This window comes from Gopherus flavomarginatus, chromosome 3 (genome assembly GCF_025201925.1).
Source record: "Gopherus flavomarginatus isolate rGopFla2 chromosome 3, rGopFla2.mat.asm, whole genome shotgun sequence".
Classification (NCBI taxonomy): Eukaryota; Metazoa; Chordata; order Testudines; family Testudinidae; genus Gopherus; species Gopherus flavomarginatus.
The window spans coordinates 267181523-267206611 of NC_066619.1; the positions used below are offsets into that span (position 1 = coordinate 267181523).

Sequence of the window (25089 nt, forward strand, 5' to 3'; positions counted from 1 at the left end):
CATTTTATAGGGTAGGTGATGTAGCATGAAATGCAGCTATTATACAATCAATTCTTACGCTGAATGCCTGTAAACTTAGGGCTTGTCTAGGCAGCTTGGCAAAGGATGCCAGTGAGGTGTGATTTGTAAAGCACACGAATGGGCTGCGCTCTAGCTGCCTATGTAGACCTGCTGATATGCTCTAAAAGGTACCTAAAAGGCATGGTAAATTTCAGAGTGCACCAGCAAGATCTATACAAAGAAGTTAAAGCACCGCATGTTAGAGTGCTTTACAAATCACAACCCTCTAGCGTGCTTTACTAGTGTCATGTAGACAAGTTCTTGGGATAGAATGACAATTTTTGCACATGTGGAGTATTGGGGAGACCAGCCAGTTGAGCAAATTTTATTTTCAGTTCTTTAGTTTAATCTTCACTCTGGATCCTGAGGTTTCGTTATTGGTTAGAGTCTTACACAAATTTTAAAATGTTGGTATGTTTTTACTATTAAATTATTTAACTTGAAAATACTCTTGTACTGGATGATTTTACTCATAAACCTTTTTGAACCCTTAATCCTCTGTTTGATAACAAAGCATTAGTTTAAGATACACTTATTGGGATCACTTTTTGTTAAGCTTGCTTACCTGGCATTGATATGCTGTACACATTATACAGTACATGTTGCCTACCAGTCATACCAGATGGCTGTGAACTTTTAACCTAAAAGCTGGTTTGCAATGTTAAGATATAGATTTTTGTTTCTTTAAATAGTTTTGTTTTCATTTCCTTTTCTTTTTCATTAGCCACTAAGCTTCCTTTCAAAAATAATCAGTGAGATGAGAACAAGTAACAGAATTAACCTATAGCAGGGAAATTTTTGGTTAAAATAGGGAAATATTAGCTACAAGAACAGCTCACTAATAGAACAAGTTACCTGTAAAGATTGTAGAATTACCATCATTTGAGATTTCAAGCATAGATTAGCTATTGCTCTGTCAATGCTGGTTTGGGAATAATTAGGTCAACTTGGCCATAATCAGGGCCAACTCTAGTGTTTTTGCTGCCTCAAGCAGCACAAAAAAAAAAAGCCATGATTGTGATCGGCGACAATCCGGTGGCAGCTCTACTGCCTCTTCTTCTACGGTGGCAATTCGGTGGCATGTCCTTCGCTCTTGAGAGGGAGTGACAACCCCGCCACTGAATTGCCACCAAACGGCCGGACATGCTGCCCTCCTCTTCACTGGCCGCCCCAGGCACCTGCTTGCTATGCTGGTGCCTGGAGCTGGCCCTGGCCATAATATAGGAATGGGGCAAAAAGCAGTGGACTAAATCATGGATTCTCAAACTTCATTGCACTGTGACCCCCTTCTGACAATAAAAATTACTACATGACCCCAGGACGGGGGACCAAAGCCTGAGCCCACCCGAGTCCCACTGACCTGGGGGTGGGTGCAGGAAGTTGAAGCCCAAAGGCTTCATCCCCAGGCAGGGGACCTATAACTTGAGTTCCAATGTGCAGGGCTGAGACCCTCAGGCTTCGGCCTTGGTTGGTGGGGCTCAGACTTCGGCTTCAGACCTGGGCCCCAGCAAGTCTAAGCCAGCCCTGGCAAACCCATTAAAATGGGATCGTGACCCACTGTTTGAGAACTGCAGGACTAAATCATTTATTAAAAGTCCCTTAGAATTCTACTAGTCATAACAATGAGAGAGAGAGAGAACACTGGAGACATTGGTTCCACCATACTGAATATTATGTTATCACTTGGTCCATTTAAAAATATTCAGGATTCTCCAGTTTTCTGCAGTCCAGTTCCTCTGACAATTCTGATTACATACTACTGGACAAGTTTACATGTAATGCTTTTTTTTCTGCCATTTCAAAGAGGATAGGTGTGTGGGTGTGTCTGTCTTTCTCTCTGTCTATATCTGTTTATATTTGTTGTTGGTTGTCAGTGCAGTAAAACCCTCAAAAGTTTGTCCTCCTATCAATGCACTAGGATTTAAAGGTGTAACTTCCTCACTTAAAGCACCCATGGCACCTTCTCTAGCCTGCTGTAAACTTTATCCTAAAATTTTATTACAAGTGGTTCCTCTAAATCCCCTCAAAAGTTCCTATTTTTCCCTGCCATAAGGTGGGGCAGCATGTGAAGTCCCATACCATCTGGTGCCAGAGGAGTGCCTATTGACTATAACTTGGATAACTACTCTTCTTCAGACTCATCGATAATGAACCGCTTTTCCAGACATTCTACTACATGGTGTTCATGTTTTAGAACAGTGGTTCTTAACCTGGGGTGCACTCACCCGTGGGGGTGCAAGACATGCCAGATTTTTTTAGAAGGGAAATCATCAAAAACGCAAATTAAGCACAGGCACGTAAGTACAACTACTTTGTTTGATAAAACTTCTGTATTTATTAACATTATACATTTTTAAATGATTACTGCGTTAAATTTTAACTGCAAAATAGAATTACATATTTATTTTAATCTCTTTCATTCTATAGTTATGATATAGCTAGGTTTAAAGAACTGACCTACTTCAACGATTTTTGATAAGGGGTGCAAGAACATATTTGTGAGAACCAAAGGGGTTCAAGCTGCAGTAAAGGTTGAGAACCACTGTTTTAGAAAATGAATAATAATTGCTGCCATTCAGTTTGTAAAGACATATGGGACTATCCTTATGCTGAATGGCATGAACTTGCATGGCAGCTGTAATGTTTATCTTTTTACTTATAAATGTCTGTCCATTTTAAGTCCTCTAGGAACATGTACAGTAGTAATAAACTAATTGAAAAATAACATAGTGACCAATGCTAGTCAACGCAAACTGCATCTAATGCTGGGTGACTTAGGTGAATGTTTTTAAACTATTTAATAAGAGATAGCAATATTCTGTTAATAATCCTAATAATTGACCATTAAAAAACATACTGAGGAACTTGTCGAGGAACAAACCCATTTGAGGGGAGCAGACTAAATGAATTCAGCTTATTCTACCTCAGTCTACTAGAATTAAAGGCTATGAAAAATGAAATGTGTCTCATTCTAGTATTTAAAGGCATGTGAGTAATAATAAAGTGAGACAGTTCGAAGGCCTCATGTTAGTAGAATTGGGTCAAATATATCTCATCTTTGTTTCACAGTATTTTCTCTCTTAAATTGTTGAAAACTTTTACAAAACTTCCTGAAAGTATTTTCAAGCAGATGTGTCTTTGTATGTGAAGACAGAATGTTTACTGAGATACTGCAAAAATGTTCCTGATAACTTGATCCTATAAGGTGCATAGCACTCTGGCCCTGATCCAGAAAATCACTGAAGCAGTCCCACTGAACAAGGCCAGAATACTCAACACTTTGCAGGACTGAGCTCTGAGGGTGCATCTACACTGTAGGATTCTTTTGGTGGCATGTGTGTACATGCATGGCATGCTGGAGCCATTCTCCACTGAAAAGTCCCCACTGTGGAAACCAGTCTCCATTGCAGGAAGACTCTGGTACCAGGGAAATGCCCCAGCAGTAGAGGACAGTGGGAAAAGGCTGCTAGCTTTCCGTTGCTGGACCTCTCCTCTGCCACAGGAAAAGAGAGACTCCAGTGGTGAGGAAAGGCTCTGGGAGTGGTGGAGCAGCAGGGAAAAGTCTGAGCCTTTCCCCTGCTTGTCATAAACAGATAGCTAAGGGTTAATGTCTCTTTCACCTGAAGCACCTGACCAGAGGACCAATCAGGAAACCGGATTTTTTTCAACTTTGGGTGGAGGGAATTGAGTGTCTAAGGTCTTTGTTTTCTGGCTGCCTGCTTTCTCTGAGCTTTGGAGAAGTAGTTCTACTTTCTAGTCTTCTGTTTCTAAGTGTAAGGACAAAGAGATCAGATAGTAAGTTCTATGGTTTCTTTTCTTTGGTATTTGCATGAATATAAGTGCTGGAGTGCTTTGATTTGTATTCTTTTTGAATAAGGCTGTTTATTCAATATTCTTTTAAGCAATTGACCCTGTGTTGTATCCTCTAATACAGAGAGAACATTTGTACTTATTTTTCTTTCTTTTTATATAAAGCTTTCTTTTAAGACCTGTTGGAGTTTTTCTTTACTTCAGGGAAATTGAGTCTGTACTCACCAGGGAATTGGTGGGAGGAAGAAATCAAGGGGAGATTTGTGTGTTGGATCGCTAGCCTGATTTTGCATTCCCTCTGGGGGAATAGGAAAGTACTTTTTGTTTTCAGGATTGGGAACAGAGAGGGGGAGTCTCTCTGTGTAGTTTCACAGAGCTTGTGTCTGTGTATCTCTCCAGGAGCATCTGGAGGGGGGAAGGGAAAAAGGATTATTTCCCTTTGTTGTGAGACTCAAGGGATTTGGGTCTTGGGGTCCCCAGGGAAGGTTTTTCAGAGGGACCAGAGTGCCCCAAAACACTCTAATTTTTTGGGTGGTGGCAGCAGGTACCAGGTCCAAGCTGGTAACTAAGCTTGGAGGTTTTCATGCTAACCCCCAGATTTTGGACGCTAAGGTCCAAATCTGGGACTAAGGTTATGTCATGAGTGGCAGCTGGTGGGAGACAGAATCCAGAAGCCAGTAGAAATATTATATTTTTCTTTTCTCTGCTAAGGGCTTTTTAGCAGAGAGAAGCAGTTGGTTTTAAAAGGGAACCAGAGAGAATTTTTTTTTCTGCTCTCTCTCGCAGTTTGTGGCTTGCATGTTAAGCGAGAAGCCATTAAGAAACTGTTGAGGGTCTTTTGTCATGCAATAGCCCTCCCATTAGGAGGCAAGTACCAGCACTTATATGCATGCAAATAAAGTGGTTTTTCTGGTTTCCCTTCATTGAACATTAGCTAGAGAGAGAAAGGGAAAAAAGCACTGTTGCTAGGCAGACTTCAGGAGGCAACAGAGAACCTGCAGTTCAGAAGATAAACACCGGAGGGCACCCCAACACAAGAAAACAGGAACCATGACTTCTAAGGCAAAAATTGACGCCGAAGAACAAATCAAAGGAGCTGAACACAGGCGACAGATGGAGATGAAAGAAAAGGAAGAAAGCATCAAACTGGCAGCCTTCCAAAGAGAACAGGCGGCCCAAGAGGCAGCACACAAAAGAAAACTAGAAGAAGAAGAGGTGGCCCACCGCCGAGAAATGGAAAAGCACCGCCGAGAAATGGAAAAGCACCAAAAAGAAATGGAAAAACAACAAAAAGAAATGGAAAAACAACAAAAAGAGAATGAAGAGAAGGAAAAACAGAGAAAACATGAACTGGAATTGGCAAAAGCTGGGCTGCATGTGCCAGCCAACCCTAACAACCCGGTGCCAAATATTGCTCCACAGCACAGGAAATTTCCCACCTACAAGGCAGGTGATGACACCGAGGCCTTCTTGGAAAATTTTGAAAGAGCCTGTCTTGGGTACAAGATCCCCGAAGACCAGTACATGGTAGAATTGAGGTCACAGCTCAGTGGACCTTTAGCAGAGGTGGCAGCTGAAATGCCTAAGCACCAAATGAATGACTATAAACTTTTTCTAACCAAGGTCAGATACAGGATGGGGATAACCCCAGATCATGCCCGTCGGCGCTTCAGAACCCAAAAGTGGAAACCAGAGGTGTCATTTCCCAAACACGCCTACTACATTGCAAAAAACTATGAGGCCTGGCTAACAGGAAACAACATTCAAACCTTGGAAGAACTGAACCTCCTCATACAAATGGAGCAGTTCTTGGATGGTGTTCCTGAAGACATCACGCGGTACATACAAGATGGAAACCCCAAGAATATCGCTGAGGCGGGGGAGATTGGAGCCAAATGGATGGAACTGGCAGAAAGCAAGAAAGCTACTGTCAAGGGGAACGATTACCCCAGGGGGCACACAGACCATAAACCCTACAACCGAGGACAGCCAAAGACCCCACATACCACCCAAGTAAAGCCACAGATACCCTACCCTTCAACCTCACCAGTCTCCAGTAACTCACCTCGGCCCAGTGACCCATCAGATGGAAGATGCTTTAAGTGTAATGAACTGGGACATATCAAGGCCAAGTGTCCCAAGAACACCATGCGAGTGCAATTCATTACACCACCATCACACCCAAGATCCCCAGGCCCGGATGCCTCTCAAATACCCTTGGAGCGAAGGGAAAATTTGAGAGTGGGCGGAAAGAAGGTTACTGCGTGGAGAGACACGGGGGCACAAGTGTCAGCTATCCACCAATCCTTCGTTGACCCCAAATTCATCAACCCAAAGGCCAAAGTTACAATTTACCCCTTCATGTCACAAGCTGTAGACTTGCCTACAGCTCAACTGCCTGTCCAGTACAAAGGCTGGTCAGGAATGTGGACTTTTGCAGTCTATGACAATTATCCTATCCCCATGCTACTGGGGGAAGACTTGGCCAACCAGGTGAGGCGGGCCAAGAGAGTGGGAATGGTTACACGTAGCCAAACCAGGCAAGCTTCCAGACCCATTCCTGTTCCTGAACCGTCCACAGAGGGCCCGTCTGTGTTACCAGAGACCCAGACAGAGGTAGAGGACCCGGATTCCAGGCCTACCACTGAAACAGCCACAGCATCTCCAGTCCCAGGCCCGGAACTGGAACAGCAACCAGCACCAGCAAGTGCAACCCCATCTTCAAACTCAACGCCAGAGGGCGCCAGCGAGCCAAAACTGGCAGAAGCACAAGACAGCCATACCCAAAAGGCTCAGCCAGAGCCTGAAATACCCTCAGGTGCACCAGCGGAGAGCGGTACACCAGCAACGGAAACAACCCCATCACCTACATCGCTTCCAGAGGGACCAAGCCCAAGTCCACAGTCTGAGGAAGAACTGGTGACCCCAGCCTCAAGGGAACAGTTCCAGGCTGAGCAGGAAGCGGATGACAGCCTTCAGAAAGCTTGGGCAGCGGCACGGAGCACCCCACCGCCTCTCAGCTCTTCTAATCGATCCCGGTTTGTTATAGACCAAGGACTTTTGTACAAGGAAATTCTTTCTGGTGGACACCGGGAAGAATGGCAGCCGCAAAAACAGTTGGTGGTTCCAACTAAGTACCGGGGGAAGCTCTTAAGCTTAGCCCATGATCATCCCAGTGGCCATGCTGGGGTGAACAGAATCAAGGACCGGTTGGGGAAGTCCTTCCACTGGGAGGGGATGGGCAAGGACGTTGCCAAGTATGTCCGGTCTTGTGAGGTATGCCAAAGAGTGGGTAAGCCTCAAGACCAGGTCAAGGCCCCTCTCCAGCCACTCCCCATAATTGAGGTCCCATTTCAACGAGTAGCTGTGGATATTCTGGGCCCTTTCCCAAAAAAGACGCCCAGAGGAAAGCAGTACGTACTGACTTTAGTGGACTTTGCTACCCGATGGCCAGAAGCAGTCGCTCTAGGCAACACCAGGGCTAACACTGTGTGCCTGGCCCTAACAGACATCTTTGCCAGGGTAGGTTGGCCCTCTGACATCCTTACAGATTCAGGGTCTAATTTCCTGGCAGGGACCATGGAAAAACTGTGGGAAACTCATGGGGTGAATCACTTGGTTGCCACCCCGTACCACCATCAAACCAATGGCCTGGTGGAAAGGTTCAATGGAACTTTGGGGGCCATGATACGTAAATTCATCAACGAATTCTCCAATAATTGGGACCTAGTGTTGCAGCAGTTGCTGTTTGCCTACAGGGCTGTACCACATCCCAGTTTAGGGTTTTCACCATTTGAACTTGTGTATGGTCACGAGGTTAAGGGGCCATTACAGTTGGTGAAGCAGCAATGGGAGGGGTTTACGCCTTCTCCAGGAACTAACATTCTGGACTTTGTAAGCAACCTACAAAGCACCCTCCGACACTCTTTAGCCCTTGCTAGAGAGAATCTAAAGGATGCTCAGGAAGAGCAAAAGGCCTGGTATGACAGACATGCCAGAGATCGGTCCTTCAAGGTAGGAGACCAGGTTATGGTCTTGAAGGCGCAACAGGTCCATAAGATGGAAGCATCATGGGAAGGGCCCTTCACGGTCCAAGAGCGCCTGGGAGCTGTAAACTACCTCATAGCATTTTCCAATTCCTCACTAAAGCCTAAAGTGTACCATGTTAATTCTCTCAAGCCTTTCTATTCCAGAGACTTACAGGTTTGTCAGTTTACAGTCCAGGGAGATGATGCTGAGTGGCCTGACGGTGTCTACTACGACGGGAAAAAAGACGGTGGCGTGGAAGAGGTGAACCTCTCAACCACCCTGGAACGTCTGCAGCGGCAACAAATCAAGGAGCTGTGCACTAGCTTCGCCCCATTGTTCTCAGCCACCCCAGGACGGACTGAACGGGCATACCACTCCATTGATACAGGTAATGCTCACCCAATCAGAACCCCACCTTACCGAGTGTCTCCTCATGCCCAAGCTGCTATAGAACGGGAGATCCAGAACATGCTACAGATGGGTATAATCCGCCCATCTACCAGTGCATGGGCATCTCCAGTGGTTCTGGTACCCAAACCAGATGGGGAAATACGCTTTTGCGTGGACTACCGTAAGCTAAATGCGGTAACTCGTCCGGACAACTATCCAATGCCACGCACCGATGAGCTATTGGAGAAGTTGGGACGGGCCCAGTTCATCTCTACAATAGACTTAACCAAGGGGTACTGGCAAGTACCGCTAGATGAACCTGCCAAGGAGAGGTCAGCATTCGTCACCCATGCGGGGGTGTATGAATTCAATGTCCTTCCTTTTGGCCTTCGTAATGCACCCGCCACCTTCCAAAGGCTGGTAGATGGTCTACTAGCTGGACTGGGAGAATTTGCAGTTGCCTACCTCGATGATGTGGCCATTTTTTCTGACTCCTGGCCCGAACACCTACTACACCTGGAAAAGGTCTTTGAGCGCATCAGGCAGGCAGGACTAACTGTTAAGGCCAAAAAGTGTCAAATAGGCCAAAACAGAGTGACTTACCTGGGGCACCAGGTGGGTCGAGGAACCATAAACCCCCTACAGGCCAAGGTGGATGCTATCCAAAAGTGGCCTGTCCCAAGGTCGAAGAAACAGGTCCAATCCTTCTTAGGCTTGGCCGGATACTACAGGCGATTTGTACCACACTACAGCCAAATCGCTGCCCCACTGACCGACCTGACCAAAAAGACCCAGCCAAATGCAGTTAAGTGGACTGATGAGTGTCAAAAGGCCTTTACCCAACTTAAGGCAACGCTCATGTCTGACCCTGTGCTCAGGGCCCCGGATTTTGACAAGCCATTCCTAGTAACCACAGATGCATCTGAGCGTGGTATAGGAGCAGTGCTCATGCAGGAAGCAACAGATCACAACTTCCATCCTGTCGTGTTTCTCAGCAAGAAACTGTCTGAGAGGGAAAGTCACTGGTCAGTCAGTGAAAAGGAATGCTATGCCATTGTGTACGCCCTGGAAAAGCTACGCCCATATGTTTGGGGACGGCGGTTCCAACTACAAACTGACCATGCTGCACTAAAGTGGCTTCATACTGCCAAGGGGAACAACAAGAAACTTCTTCGTTGGAGTTTAGCTCTCCAAGATTTTGATTTTGAAATTCAACACATCACAGGAGCTTCTAATAAAGTTGCTGATGCACTCTCCCGTGAGAGTTTCCCAGAATTCAGTAGTTAAAAAGTGTTCTTAAAATGTAGAAGTCTGTTAGTTATATACTTAGGAGTATATGTAAAGGTGTATGTGTTGTATTAATCTGTTTATTTTCAAGTTCTAGAAGGAAATCGCCGCCAGTGAGCTTCCCCACTGTCTGCAATTTGGGGGGCGTGTCATAAACAGATAGCTAAGGGTTAATGTCTCTTTCACCTGAAGCACCTGACCAGAGGACCAATCAGGAAACCGGATTTTTTCAACTTTGGGTGGAGGGAATTGAGTGTCTAAGGTCTTTGTTTTCTGGCTGCCTGCTTTCTCTGAGCTTTGGAGAAGTAGTTCTACTTTCTAGTCTTCTGTTTCTAAGTGTAAGGACAAAGAGATCAGATAGTAAGTTCTATGGTTTCTTTTCTTTGGTATTTGCATGAATATAAGTGCTGGAGTGCTTTGATTTGTATTCTTTTTGAATAAGGCTGTTTATTCAATATTCTTTTAAGCAATTGACCCTGTGTTGTATCCTCTAATACAGAGAGAACATTTGTACTTATTTTTCTTTCTTTTTATATAAAGCTTTCTTTTAAGACCTGTTGGAGTTTTTCTTTACTTCAGGGAAATTGAGTCTGTACTCACCAGGGAATTGGTGGGAGGAAGAAATCAAGGGGAGATTTGTGTGTTGGATCGCTAGCCTGATTTTGCATTCCCTCTGGGGGAATAGGAAAGTACTTTTTGTTTTCAGGATTGGGAACAGAGAGGGGGAGTCTCTCTGTGTAGTTTCACAGAGCTTGTGTCTGTGTATCTCTCCAGGAGCATCTGGAGGGGGGAAGGGAAAAAGGATTATTTCCCTTTGTTGTGAGACTCAAGGGATTTGGGTCTTGGGGTCCCCAGGGAAGGTTTTTCAGAGGGACCAGAGTGCCCCAAAACACTCTAATTTTTTGGGTGGTGGCAGCAGGTACCAGGTCCAAGCTGGTAACTAAGCTTGGAGGTTTTCATGCTAACCCCCAGATTTTGGACGCTAAGGTCCAAATCTGGGACTAAGGTTATTACACTGCTGCATACCCCCATCAGAGCCTTTCCTTTTTGGGTGGCAGTGGAGAGCAACTGAAGCCTTTCCCCACTACCAATGACTTTCACTGACATGCAGCCACGCAACGCAGTATGCTTTTTTCACCAAAAGTGGTACGTAGTGCAGAAATAGCCTGAGAATGGCTCTGTCTCCCCCTCACCCCCCCAAAAAAAGTACTTCACCTGAAATGAGTTTCACAAAAGCATACAAGCAAAACAATATAAAATGGTTCACCCTTTCCCAAGTGGCAGAAATTCATATTTGATTGCTTTCAGAATGAAACATTCCCATGAAGTTCTGTCTTGTTTATTATATCATCAATGGCTCGCATGAAATCAAAGATCTCCTTCTCATCTAATTTCTATAGTTCTTCACTCTCTGAAGAAATTCAGACAGAACCATATCTGAAAGGGGCTAATTTTGTAACATAATTACTGGCCCAATGAACGTGGGTTTGCAGCAGTTAAAAATTTAGCTTGAGCAGACTCCAGTTTCTATTCAGAGAAAAGGTAATGTTTATTTTTCTAGACAAGACTTTAGTACTTGAGTCAGCAGCAATTAATTCATTGATGGCAGTTTGTCTACTGAAATAAAGAAACTAAAGAATTAAAATTGTGTCTGTAGTAACTGGAGAATTGAGGTCTGCAGCCAGAAAGGATTTGTGGAAGCTGACTTTCAAATAAAATGAAAAAAATCCATTGTTCAGAGTTGTGTGTTGATTGCCCCCAATAAACAAGCTTGGCTTGGCATATTGACACTAAGAACGCAGATGGCTAGCTCCATTGCTGAGGAGAGGATACAGAATGGACCTTGCTGGTAACATGACAGTAAAAAAAAGATTCTCACTAATACATGGAGGCCCAAACTAAAGTTGCAGAGAGACAGATCCTTTTTTTTAAAAAAAGGAAAACTCTTGGGCATGTTTTAAATAAATTATTTCATTATTTTGTACCATCTTCGGTTGGAAACACAAGAAACATAGTAACATTTTCTCAGAAAGCAAAGAAATAGCACTGAAGTGATTCCCCGATATATTGATTTTGTGCTCCAGCGGGATTTCATAGTATTGGTGATAATATCAACCTATAATACATGCTGGAGTGTCTCAGAAGATCTTGAGCTGGCCATTCATGGCAGACCTGGATGGTAATGAACAAAAAATGGGGCAAAAAGTGAGTTTGTTGTTGTTGTTGTGCTGAATGCCTCTATTAGTCTGTCTGAGAGGTTCAGACCCCCTCGGAATTAATCAGCACCATTCTGAAGCTTAGGTGTCTTTTAAGAAGGCTGTCTTCAAAGTAATGATTATTTTGCAAACTAAGTATATCTACGCTGCAAAAACCAAACCAAATCAAACAAAAACCCTGTGGCAGCAAGTCTCAGAGCTCGGGTTGACTGAGTTGAGCTCACACTATGGGGCTAAATATAATGTAGATGTTCCTGCTCAGGGCTCCCAGACCCTCCCCCAATCCTACAAACCCTTATGCATGTGAGTAGTTTCACTGAAATCAATGAGACTACTCAAGTTTAAAGTGAAGCACATAAGTGTTTGCAGGATCAGGACTAAAACTTCCTTTCTTTGAAAGCTTTCCTACAAGCATTTAGTCACATTTGTAGCCTGGTAGTATGGAAATGTTACATCCTATAAAGATTATGTTTCTTTCCTAGCACAGATGTGTTGGTTTTTTTTTTACCATTCTGTATTTTAATTTGACTGAGAGAGGGAATGTTCAAGCACTGGCATTCAAAAGGACCAAACCACCTGTCTAGAACCTATTTAGAATAGAAAGAAGAAGAAAGTTGGAATGTATCTTGGGACAGTAGAGTCCAAAATATTCTGATAATTCACTTATTTAGTTATTAATTTCTTCTATACACTCATTTTCAGTTTTTTTCCAAGTCAGTTAAATACATGAAGTAAACAATGGATTCTTTTTGTAATATAGTTTCATTGCTTTCCCCCCACATATAAAAGAACCAAATTCTTTGTAGTTTTTAAATATCTGTAACTTCTTACAAATAAAAGAAAAATAAAGTATCTGAGAGAGAACAAATAATTACATAAAATTGAGCATAATTATGCAACCAGCAGCTTGAATATAACTTCAAATATTTGTTTATTGATGGTTTTCTGATTCTATACTCTGTCCAAGTGTCATAAAGATATATTTTGTGTGTGTGTCTTAAATACAGTGGGCTTGTAGTTTATTCTGAAGGACCATTGAACTTGGACCGCAAGCCAGAAGATATGTCTGAGCTTTTCAGACCCTTCCACACGTTGCTAAGGAAAATAAGGCAAGTAATAAAAGATTTGTTTCTTGAAATTACATCTTTCCTAGGGTGAAAAATGAGGACTGAAAATTACACATAAAAAGGAAAATGTTTCAAAAACTATTTCTGTGCTTAACTGTTAAAATAATTTACCTTCCCCTCCCTCCCCCCCCCCCCCCCCCCCCGTGTAGCTTGTGTGTACCCGGGGGTCCGTTGAGCTGATTTTCTTTACTCTGGTATTTTCTAAACTTCTTCCAGTTCTATTTCCCACCCCCCTTTTTTTAAATCATTTTGTTATGTTTTTCTTTATTTTTGATAGTTATGATAGGTGGTGGATGGCTGCAATATTGAAGCTAGACATTTTATAGTTTTCTTTAACTGTTATGTTTCTGTTTTAATTACATTTATTTTACATTTTTTGTTTAACTCAGTGTGCTATGATGCAATACACAGGTAATGATTTATTAGAATATTTCCATCTGTAACTTCTATTAGTTTAGTGGTTATCAGACTTTCCCATATTGTGGACCACTTCTTAAATAATAGATAATTTCCTGCACACCTCCTTTCCCAATCTCCAAATCCCAATAACTCTTGGAAACTATAGTGTTTGGTTTAATTAAAAGTAATGACAGGGCAACATCAGGGAGAAGGAATAGAGCTAACCTCACTTTAATGAGATGGTTTGTTACCTCCCTCCACTTTTGTCTAAACAGTTTTTCTGGGTGTACGAGCTTAAGGTCAGACTTTTAAAGGTATTTTTAGCACCTAGTGGGATTTTCAAAAGCACCTTGGTGCCTAAAACTCCTTGTTTTCAATAGGTGTTAGGCAATTAGATGCTTTTGAAAATCCCTTTAAATACCCTTAAAAATCTGGCCCTTAGGGGCTAAATTTTCAAGTGACTCTATTTTGGGTGCTTCAGTTTTGGTGCCCAATTTGAGACCTTTTTAAAGGGGCCTGATGTTCAGAGTTGCTATGCTCCCGCCTCAAAAAATCAGGACCTTTTAAAGTGTCTCAGCTGAAATACTCAGGCTCTTAATCACTGGAAACTTCTTAAAATGTAAGCTTCTGTTTTAATAGTACTGAATATCCTCACACTGCACACGGGTTCCACTGCTCTAAATTTTTCTAGATCACTTTGCAATATGGTTCTGTCGTCCTATTTGTTTGCCATCCATTAAATTTTATGTTTAGCCAAAATTTGATCACAACTGAGTTTACAGTGCATCACAAACACAGAGAAATGAAGCTTCACAAAGGTGCTGTGCAGAGTGCAGAAAGATGATTGGTTTTGTGTTTATTTTTTATCAAAAAAGCTTCTAGAAATCCTAAAAGAATCTAGGACTAGGCTGTAACTAGCAGAAAATAGCCCTGTTTAACAATGAACAGATGCTTCCCTGTTGTTATGGAAGCAGCTCCACCTAGTTCATGGACTGCAGTTGGAGAATCTCTCTAATAGGTTATTTATTCCTTTATGCTGCATATGCAGGATTGTTCAGTACAAAATGGGCCAGATTGTAAACCAGTGTGAAGTGGCTAAGCTTCATTGACTTCGCCTGAGCTATACTGATTTGCACAAGCTAAGAATCTAGACATGTATGTTTAGTGTTTTGTCTAAACTAGTTTTAAATGTCCTAAGTGATGGAGCTTGCACCATTTCCCTTGTGTGTGTTCCATAACCTGGATCTATTCAATGTGTGAGAGACTAGGTAATATCTGCTCCTCCAATTTACCTCCTCCTGCTTGTTTACATCTTTGAAAACCTTTGATTTTGTTATTGCTTTTCCCTGAACACCCTCTAGCTAGTCTAGATTTTTCTTTAATATGCATTATTATGACATGGATGAAAAAGTATGTTGGACTAGGTTTTTCTGTAGCCAGAAGCAGTATGTGATTGTAAATTGCAATACTAACACTAAAATCAATCAGGTTATTATATGCTATCTTGAACTGTACGGACATTGATATGTATAAATAAAATTACAATTTTAATCGTTTCTTAATCTGTGAGTCTTAATTACCATAAATACACGTCCACTTTTCTCTCTGTTTACAGTTAATGATACTTTTTTAGTTTGAGAGATTTAGAGGGGGAAATATTCAAACACACAAATTGATTTCTAACTCCCATGGAAAGTCAATGAAAGTTAAACACATAACTCTGGTATGTGCCTTATGCAAAATCTCCCCTGATATCTCTGTCTAGAAGACATATGCTATAAATATGGAAGTACGTGCACAATATTGATCTTTTGGGTAGTTATCCTGTATCTGACTGCTGAAATGGATACACATTACTATTACTACTTTGTAGTGATATTGATTTAAGAAAGCTGGGCATAAAGAAACAAATTATTGAGATGCAGAATTGATAAGATGAAAATCTTTACCTAGAATAAAATCCTGAAAATACATTCTTTTGAATTTAGTGCTTACTATGACAAGAGATCCCACTGAATTTTTAAGTCCAATTAAAGTTGCATTAAAACAAAAAGTTCTATTTACTTCCAGTACACAGCCACAACAAAAATTCCTAATCTAAGTTGTTCACATCCCCTTAGATTAATATGGAGATAATGTTTGAAATCTATTTTACTTATCACTATTTGTATATTTTGTCTACTAGTCACATTTTACAATATAGACAATAAAATCAGTTAAATCAGTTTTTCCTTTTGCTTAGTCCATTTCATTTTCAACTTTTCAAATCTTAATTGTTGGGTTGCAGTCATATCAGGATACTTGTTCAATAACAACTCTTTCTAATGCAAACTTTTTTAAAAAACGGAAAACCTTTAGCTCAATCTTTAGTTTTGAAAAAGTCAGTTCTAACAAAATCTGAGCTTTGTGTCAAATTGGAGATGACAATATACTCCTTAGGAAAGGGTCCAAATTTAAATGATCTGGAGCCATTTTGCAAAATATTTTCAGTGAAGCAATATTTATTAGTGAATACAAAGAAAATCAAAGCAAATCATACATAAGCTATGTGAAATTATGTATAAACTTTGATGTGGTTAACAGTCCAGCTAGATAAATCCAATCGGGCAATTATTGCCCCATCAGCAACATCCCTGATTAACTCTACCATCCCATCAAATGAATCACCACTGTTCATTTAAAACAATGACAGAACCATCTCCACAGGGTTCAGGATTTGCAGGGTCCTCAGCACTTTGGTAGTAGGAAGGGAAGGTGCTCTATCTCCTCCCCCTTCCCTATGAGTAACTCCTTGGAGTTGTTTCATGGGCTTTCTTTGCCTTGTGACTGTGAATTTAAATTCAATGGGTTGCAATTACTGGACGGGGGAAGGTTCAGGGGGACATGTAAAGGAGATCAAAGGGGGAGGTCGGATGAGGCACTTGTATTTCCTTCCAGCAGTTAGACATTAACTCACCTTCTAGCTACACTTTGGCTTTGTCACCAGTGGATGAGGGCAATAGAATGGGCTTCGGTATGTTTTATACATGCAGTATTGCAATACTATGCTTACTGTAAGACTATAAAAACCAACATATTATTGTATCCTATCAAATTTCAGTATAAAGTTCAATATTCCTTACCTATCAGCTAATTAGATTTTCATTCTTAATATAAAACAAAATGCAAGACTTATTGAAATGCTTACTGTATGATTATAACACATCTGTCATGTTGAGAATCATTAAAGGAAATAACAGACACTGGGTTTACACTGCTCCCATTAGCTATTGTAAAATTACAGTATAGCTATTGGATTAGTAAAGTATCTATTGGCTAGATAAATCGATTATATTTTCCTCCTGGGTGTCCTATTGCTGGGTTGCCTGATTTTCAAAGGTGCAAAGCATCTTTGGAATCAGTGAGAATTGTAGATATCGAGCATCTCTGAAAATTAGGCTAGCAGTAATTATCCTACTCTGTGTGCTGTTAGCAAAAAGAATTGTACTTTTTCAAGTTCTGGTGCTCTAGGCCAGGAAACAAAATGTTTTAAATTTTTAATTGACACACATACAAAATGCATATATTATTATATTAATATTAACTTGGATACATACGGTTACTCTGCACAAAAGTAGATAGATAACACACACACTGTCATTACTGAATAATTTCAGCCAGATCTAAAATTCTGCAGATACCTTTATCTCTAATCTTTTATCAAAGCTCTGTGTCCACCTACGGCTTGATCCTGGGCCCACTGAAATCAACAGCAAGGCTTCCATTGACTTCAGTGGTTCAGGATCAAGTCCCTAATGATCATATTGGTACATTATAACACCTCTGAATCCATTTCATATCATTTACTGTGAATGAAAATGTAATACATTATATTCCCATCTCAGAATGTTGGGGTGATTTTGGATTTCTGCCATATGCAGCCTAGTTGTGAAGGGTGGAGGGGGTAAAGGTACATATCAGGTCTGTTTCTGGACGGTGGGGTTTAGGGCGAGATCAGTTAATTGGTACTATATAGTACTAAGCAATCTGCACTCGTACCCACGTCTTACTCCTGTGGGAACAGCTACACACAGGGAGGATTGCCTTTTTTCTCTCTGAGAGTCAATCAAAATTACCATTGCTTCCCTTCTTGAATGGAAGGTAACTTTAAACTCTGGACAGGTCTCCACAGAAGCCAACCTGATGAAGGCTGTGTAGAAGAATATGAAATCAATTCATCTCTTAGCTGCCTTGTCCTCATCCTATCTTCAGATGACTCTGCCCTTGTGGGCTAGGCAGCCAGCCAGCTCCAGACCACTGATGGAGCAAGTTCTTCAGCCTGGGTTCTCCCAGCTGTGCGAAATGCTCTGTTGTTTTTGCAATAGGTAGAGTGACTGCAGCTCATAACCACCACAGTACACAGAATCTTGCTTATTTATTTTTCCAAATATAATTTGCCCTCCTGTAATAATGTGTCAATTAGAATGAAGGCAGATGAACCCCCAATGTGACTTTTATAGCCAATCTTTTTTTGAAGTCCTCCATAAAAAGGAAATATAGTGAAACTGGCAGAGTTGGCCTTCAGGTGCTCTACTTACTGATTTCTTGTGAATGATAAGACAAGGCGAGAGAGAGAGAGATCCAACCTAATTTTTTTCATAGTAACATCAGACTTGGCATACTGGATCAGACCTCAGGCCCATCTAGTCTAGTATACTGCCAGACACTGACCAGTACCAGAAGCTTCAGAGGAAGGCATAAGAACTGTGCAGTAGACAGATATGGGATAATCAGCCCTGTGTAGTAGGTCTCGTCCTGATCTCTAATTGTTAGCAATTTAGCTTAAGCCTTGAATCATGAGGTTTAATACCCCCCCACCAGAAGTTGTTTATAATTATAAACAACTCTGGACATTCTTGATACATATGCAATTCCTTTTGGAATCTTGTTAAGTTATTGGCTTCAATGATTTCATATGGCAATGGATCTCAAAGCCTAATTATGTATTGTGTGAAAAAGTATTTCCATTATTCAGTTGCCTGTATTTTATAAGAAAAAAATTTCATTTAGTGTCTGAAAAATATCTCTGAAATCCTGGTAATTTTTCATCGACAGAGCAAAGGAAAAACAGAAATAACTGGTTCTCTTTAACAGTGAAAGCAATTTCAGTTTATAATAAAACTTTTGTTGATATGTTTAGAATTGGTGACATGGAACAATTTGTTTAACAGGTTTACTTTTGGTTTAAGACATGAATTGTTTCCATTCTAATTATTGAAGTAATGGCAACAGAAGATTACCCAATTTTATCTGACAGGTTTTGTATAATAACTCTTTTATCTTCTTAGTGAGGATAATTACTGCTCTATAGTGTAAAGAAATTTCCTAAGAAACAATATCCAACGATTGTTTGTTAATTAACTGCATATTTTTAATTTAATGCAAAAAATACACCACCTTTTAGCTATAACTCCATTAGGAACATCTTGACTTGCATGCAAAAAGTTAATAATTTATATTTAGACGCAGTATTATTCAGGTGTATAGGTATATGTCGGTGTGTTTGTTCATATGTATATGTGAGTATGTAGAATTTAAAAAATAGATATTAATTATTTTTATTATAGTAGCACTTAGAGGCCAGAGCCCCATTGTGCTAGGTATTATACAGATATCTAACAAAGAGGCCATGCCTGCCCCAAAACTTTAAAATTTAAATGTAAGGCTATCTACGGGTGGATAAAACAAACAAATGGGGGAACACAGAGAATCAATGAAATTATACATAGAAAACAGTGAGTCTAATCATTTAAAGTGCTTTAATTGATATAATTTTGGAATGAAAGTGGTCATAGTTTATAAGTCAATATTTACCCAACTGTGATATCTGAGTGCAGTCTGGGCCTAATTCAAACTGACTGAATTCAATGGGTGTCTTTCAGTTGACTTCAATTGTTTTGGATCATGCCCTGTTTCTTTATACCTGGAATAAGAAATAACTGGAATATCTCAGATTCTGTAGTGTGACCACTGTTGGTAAAGGCAGAGTTCTTTATAGCAACAATGTAGATATGCTTGTGGGGAAATAAAATCTAGAATGGAATGGAACATATATTAGAACATTATAGTAGAAACAAATCAAATCTATTTCCCCATATTAAGTATCCCCACACCTTCTTGTCAAACTGTCTTAAATGGGCTATATTGATGATCACTACAGAAGTTATTTTTCTCCTGCTGACAATAGCTCATCTTAATTAATTAGCCTTTTAGAGCTGAGAGGGGAACTCCTCCCACCCTTTTCATTTTCTCTGCATATGTATATATGTCTTCTCACTATATGCTCCATTCTATCCATCCGATGAAGTGGGCTGTAGCCCACGAAAGCTTATGCTCAAATAAATTTGTTAGTCTCTAAGGTGCCACAAATACTCTTGTTCTTTTTGCGGATACAGACTAACACGGCTGCTACTCTGAAACCAGTTAAAACTTTGTAAATCCAGGTGTAGTTAAGATTTGGAATAGGCTTCCAAATGAGCTTGTGGAATCCCATCACTGGAAGTTTTTAAAAACAGTTTGGACAAACTCCTGTCAGGGATAGTCTGAGTTTACTTGGTCCTGCCACAGTGAAGGGAGCTGGACTTGATGACTCTTGTGGTCAGTGTTCCCTCTAATTTTTTCCACATATGTGCGGAATGAATTTTGTTATCTGCACCAATGTGGAGGTGATGTGTGACACATCACCTCCATATTGGTGCAGATAATAAAATTAATGTGTGGGGGGGTGGGTTTGAGGGGTGGGTTCGAGGGGTTCCAAGTGTGGGAGGGGCGTAGGGGTAGGGCAGAGGGTTGGGACGCAGGGGTGTGAGGTTTGGTGCAAGCTCTGGGGTGGGGCTGCAGGCTGCTCCAGGGCTATGGTGGGGAGAGAGGACTCCCCCCAGCTCTCTCTTCCCTCAGCAGCATCTGGGCTGTGGGAGGAGAGGCACCTCTCCCTGCTGTGGCAGCTCCGGGGCGGGGGCCACGGAATAGGCATTCCTCCCCCTACCACAGCAGGTCCGGGCTGGGGCTGGGGCGGGGCCAGGGGAGGGACACCTCTGCCCGAGCCATGACAGGTCCGGGGCTGGGTTGGGGTCAGGGGCGGGGTGCGCCTCCCCCTGCTGTGGCAGGTCCCAGCCAGGCAGGTTCCCTGAGTGTCTGCGCAGCACTTAATAGATTGCTGCACAGCCACACAGCTTACAGGGGACTTAGCTTGTGGTCCCTTCCAGCCCTACATTTCTATGTCGTCTTATATTTTTGTACAATGTTGATTACACTATTACATTTCCCGAATAATAACAGCTACTAATTTAATACCAAAAATAATAAGATACTCAAACTCTAATCACTGCCTGCCAACCATGCTTTAATAATGCTATTGAAGTGTGATGGTGAAGCATGAAGTAGAACGGGTCTATCTAGGTGTGACCTTAGACTGCACACCTAGTTACCATGCCCACCTGAAGAAGACAGCAGCTGAAGTTAAGATGCGCAACAATCTTCTTAGCAAACTGGCAGGTTCATCATAGGGCGCTCATGCTCCAACTCTGCAGACATCAGCTCTTGCCACCTCAAATTCGGTGGCGGAGTACTGCACACCAGTTTGGAGCCGATTGTCACACACCAAACTGGTGGATATGCAGTTATATGCCGCCATGCATATCATCTCCAGCACCCCCGTCCGGTGGCTCCCAGTTCTGAGCAATATTGCTCCTCCTCATATCAGATGAGAGGTTGCCACTGGCAAGTTACTGGAGAAAGCATGTGCCAACTCAAGCCTGCTGCTTTTAAACCACCAACTGCATTTTTGCCATCACGTCGCCCATTATTGTCTCATCCGCCATGCCAGGATGTTAGGGCAGAAACACTCTGGCGAGAGGAATGGATAGTTGTTATGATCCCCAACCAGTCCCTCATCACCGACCCAACAGTTCGCCCACCTGGTTTTGACCTGCCCCGTCACCAAAGGTCTCTGTTGAACAGGTTCCAGACTGGGCAAGGTCTCTTTCCAGACTGGACAACCAGTATCTCTGGGGCCTTCGTGACAGCCCTTCGTGCAGCTGCGGCACAGCTCAGATGGTGACACACACTATCACTGAATGCCTGCTGACTAGGTTCAGAGGTGGCCTAGAAGAACTGCATCATGCCACTGAAGCTGCCATCGCTTGGCTAGACAACTGTGCACACGCTAAATAAATATATCCTTGTAATAACCTGTGAGCACACTGTCACAGATCCTAGTGAGAGCCCCTTCCTGGCCATCCACTAGGATTGCTGTGAAGGAAACCACACCTCTGCTCTGGATCACTGGTGTGTTTAAAGCTGAAGTACAGTCATGGCACCAACCTCAGGGTCCCCAGGTGCACTCGCAGTGTACAGACCTTCTATCTGGCACCCTCCCTCCCTGAGTGTAGGAATCTCCTGTCCAGCTGCCTAGTCCCTCTGAGCACAGTGCTGAACCTTCATACTCGCCAGTATTTAAACACTGCACTATCCCAGAACTCTGCCCCAAAGATGTGAAGCTTTGGTTTACAGTTTAATTCTCTCAAGGGCCTGCAGGAGTTGTGATGCAGTCTACACACACACCTTGTACCATCTAATGTCTTCTTGCTCCTTATATTTAATCATGTAAAGCACAGGGGAGTACAGATCATACAAAACAATAAAACATCCTGAACACAATAACCCTCAGTAACTCCCCTTCCCTTGAGAGTCCTTGTGGGACCATGTGTTCAGGTAGGGAGGCAGAGTCTTCTGTTCCCTGAGCTAGCCTGGCCATGCAGCAGTTTTCCTCCTCTTACTCGGGTGCAAAATGGCTCTACCACTCTCCCCAATTCTCCCTACAAGTCCATTTACAGACTCCTGCTGGACACATCTGCTTTTGTTCTGCCTTTTGGTATTTTTCCATTACTCTCAAACCCCTCTCCCTTCAGACAAGAGGGAGGAAGTCTCCCAAGTAGAGCATACCCATTGTCCTGAGTTCTCTTACTTTGAGTAGTGCAGATCACTCACCACTATCTCTGGCCTGGTGGAAAGATCATAAAACTGTAGGTCTGGAAGAGACCTTGAGAGGTTTTCTAATCCAGTCCCCTGCACTCAGGGTAGGACTGGACTAAGTACAGTATTACCTAGAACATCTCTGACAGGTGTTTGTCTAATCTGCTCTTAAAAATCTCCACTGACAGATCCACAACCTCCCTACGCAGTTAATTCCAGTCCTTAATCACCCTGACAGGAAACCTAAAACTGCCGTTGCTGCAATTTAAGCCTATTGTTTCTTCTCCTATCCTCAGAGGTTGAGAACAATTTTTCACTCTCCTCCTTGTAGCAACCTTTTATGTACTTGAAAATTGTTATCTTGTCTCCCCTCAGACTTCTCTTCTCCAGACTAAACAAATCCAGTTTTTTCAGTCTTCCCTTTTAGGTCATGTTTTCTAGACCTTTAATCATTTTTTTAGCTCCTCTCTGGATTTTGCCCATTTGTCCACATCTTTCTTGAAATGTGGTGCCTAGAACTAAACACAGTACTCCAGTTGAGGCCTAATCAGAACGGAGTAGAGTGAAAGATTTACTTTTCATGTCTTGCTTACAACACTCCTGCTAATACATCCCAGCATGATATTTGCTTTTTTTTCAACAGTGTTACACTGTTGACTCATATTTAGTTTGTCATCCACCACGACTCCCAGATCCCTTTCCACAGTACTCCTTCCTAGGCAGTCATTTCCCATTCTGTATGTGTGCAACTGATTGTTCCTTCCTAAGTGGAGCACTTTGCAATTGTCCTAATTGAATTTCATCCTGTTTACTCAGACCATTTCTCCAGTTTGTCTAGATCATTTTAAATGTTAATCCTATCCTCCAAAGCACTTCCAACCCCTCTCAGATTGGTGTTGTCCGTAATCTTAAGTGTACTCTCTATGCCATTATCTAAATCATTGATGAAGATGCTGAACAGATCCGGACCCAGAATTTATCCCTGCCGGACCCCACTCAATATGCCCTTGCAGCTTAACTGTGAACCACTGATAACAACTCTCTGGGAACAGTTTTCCAACAAGTTATGTACCCACCTTATAGTAACTCCATCTAGGTTATATTTCCTTAGTTTGTTTATGAGAATTGTAACAGGGTCGACGACTCACCTGTGCAGTGCCTCCTGCTGGTCATCCTGGGAATTAGCTCATCTAGTATTTGGAGCACCTCCTGGTGGCCATGTCTCACCTGCCTCAGGCCCTGTGTTCATCCCAGACCCCAGTGCCCCTTTCCTTAGGGTGCTGCCCCCCGGCAGTCCCCACACTCTGGATCTCCCCTCCCAGGGGAACACTCACCTCTCTACACCCACCTTGCCTCAGTGGCTCCTGCTAGTCATCATCTAGCCCCTCTCACTGGGGCAAACTGCAGTCTTTAATAGCTACTCATCATTGACAAGGGGTCAGACCACTGCCTCTGCCTATTCCAAAGCTGCACCTCCTAGCCCCAATACCTGAGTAGGCCTTTATCAAGGCCTCAGCCTGGGGATTTGTCAAGCTGGAGCTCCCCGGCTCCTCTTGCTCTTCTGGAGCACTGCTCTGCTTCAGGTACCCTATTCCCAGGCAGCTAGGCCCTTCTCCCTCCAAGGCTGGAGAGAGACTGACCCAGCTCCTCCCTGAGCCCTTGTAACGGCCAGGTGTGGCCTGATTTGTGTTTGGCCCCAGTTGTGGCTGCTTCCCCAATCAGCCTATCCTTTTTCCACCAGAGCAGGGTAACTGCCCTGCTACAAGAAGGTCATGTGAGACCGTATCAAAAGCCTTACTAAAGTCAAGATATACTACATCCACTTCTTCTCCCCAGCCACAAGGCTTGTTACCCTGTCAAAGAAAGCAATTAAGTTGGTTTGACATGATTTGTTCTTGACAAATCCGTGCTATTACTTATCATTTTAGTATTTTCTAGGTGTCTGCAAATTGATTGCTTAATTATTTGCTCTATTATATTTCTTGGTACTGAAGTTAAACTGACTGGTCTGTAATTGCCCAGGTTGCCCTTATTCACCTTTTTATAGATTGGAACTATATTTGCCCTCTGCTGCTGCTTGATTGTGTATTTCCGGTTCCAAATGAGGTGTATGGTTCACTGGTCAGTTCATAACTTTGGTGTTCATAACATGCTATAATTTTTAACTTGTTCTTCCCTATTTTAGCCTCTGATCCTATGTCATTTTCAGTGGCATTCATAGTCAGATGTTGACAACCCTGCTAATTCATGGTGGACACACACACACACACACACACACACACACACACACACACACACACACACACACACACACACACACTTTCCATGGTGCAGTAATTTCATCATACAATTTCATAAAATCATTCACGATTTAGAAGTGGTACAGACAGAACCCCCAATTCATCACCAACACTAACACCATATGAATCAATCTTTGTATAATATTTAGCTATCAGACGGACTTGTAAACTTACAGATTTTTGAAATTTTATAATCCATCATGGTAACAAGACTGATTTTCAACTATGGAGGATAATTAGCCCTACAGCGATTGCATGGTACCTTTTCTAACAAATTTACAACTGAATAAATTGCCAAACAAACATTAAACTTCAAGATTCACATGGAATGATTTTCAGAGCAAGAATAAGCACTGTGGAATAAAAACAAATCTGCAAGAGAAAATGGGGAAGTGGGTGTAAGGTGGAGGACACAATCCAGATAGTGTGATTATGGCTATAAAAGTGAATTAAAAAATG

At 42.2% G+C, this 25089-nt stretch overlaps 2 protein-coding genes across 5 annotated transcripts in view; one reads left to right on the forward strand and one right to left on the reverse strand.

Moving 5' to 3' along the window:
* ZFYVE28 (zinc finger FYVE-type containing 28) overlaps nucleotides 1–25089 on the forward strand; it is a 308586-nt gene that overhangs the window by 209367 nt on the left and 74130 nt on the right. The window contains exon 8 of one of the 4 annotated variants that reach the window (XM_050947523.1): nucleotides 12800–12901. The exons of 2 other annotated variants lie outside the window; for them this stretch is intronic. In XM_050947523.1, coding sequence (XP_050803480.1) covers nucleotides 12800–12901 — 102 coding nt within the window. Of the gene's footprint in view, nucleotides 1–12799; nucleotides 13025–25089 lie in introns of those variants that run through there. One more of the 4 variants, XM_050947522.1, reaches the window with a different exon arrangement.
* LOC127048279 (uncharacterized) overlaps nucleotides 1–25089 on the reverse strand; it is a 45865-nt gene that overhangs the window by 4556 nt on the left and 16220 nt on the right. The window lies entirely within an intron of this gene.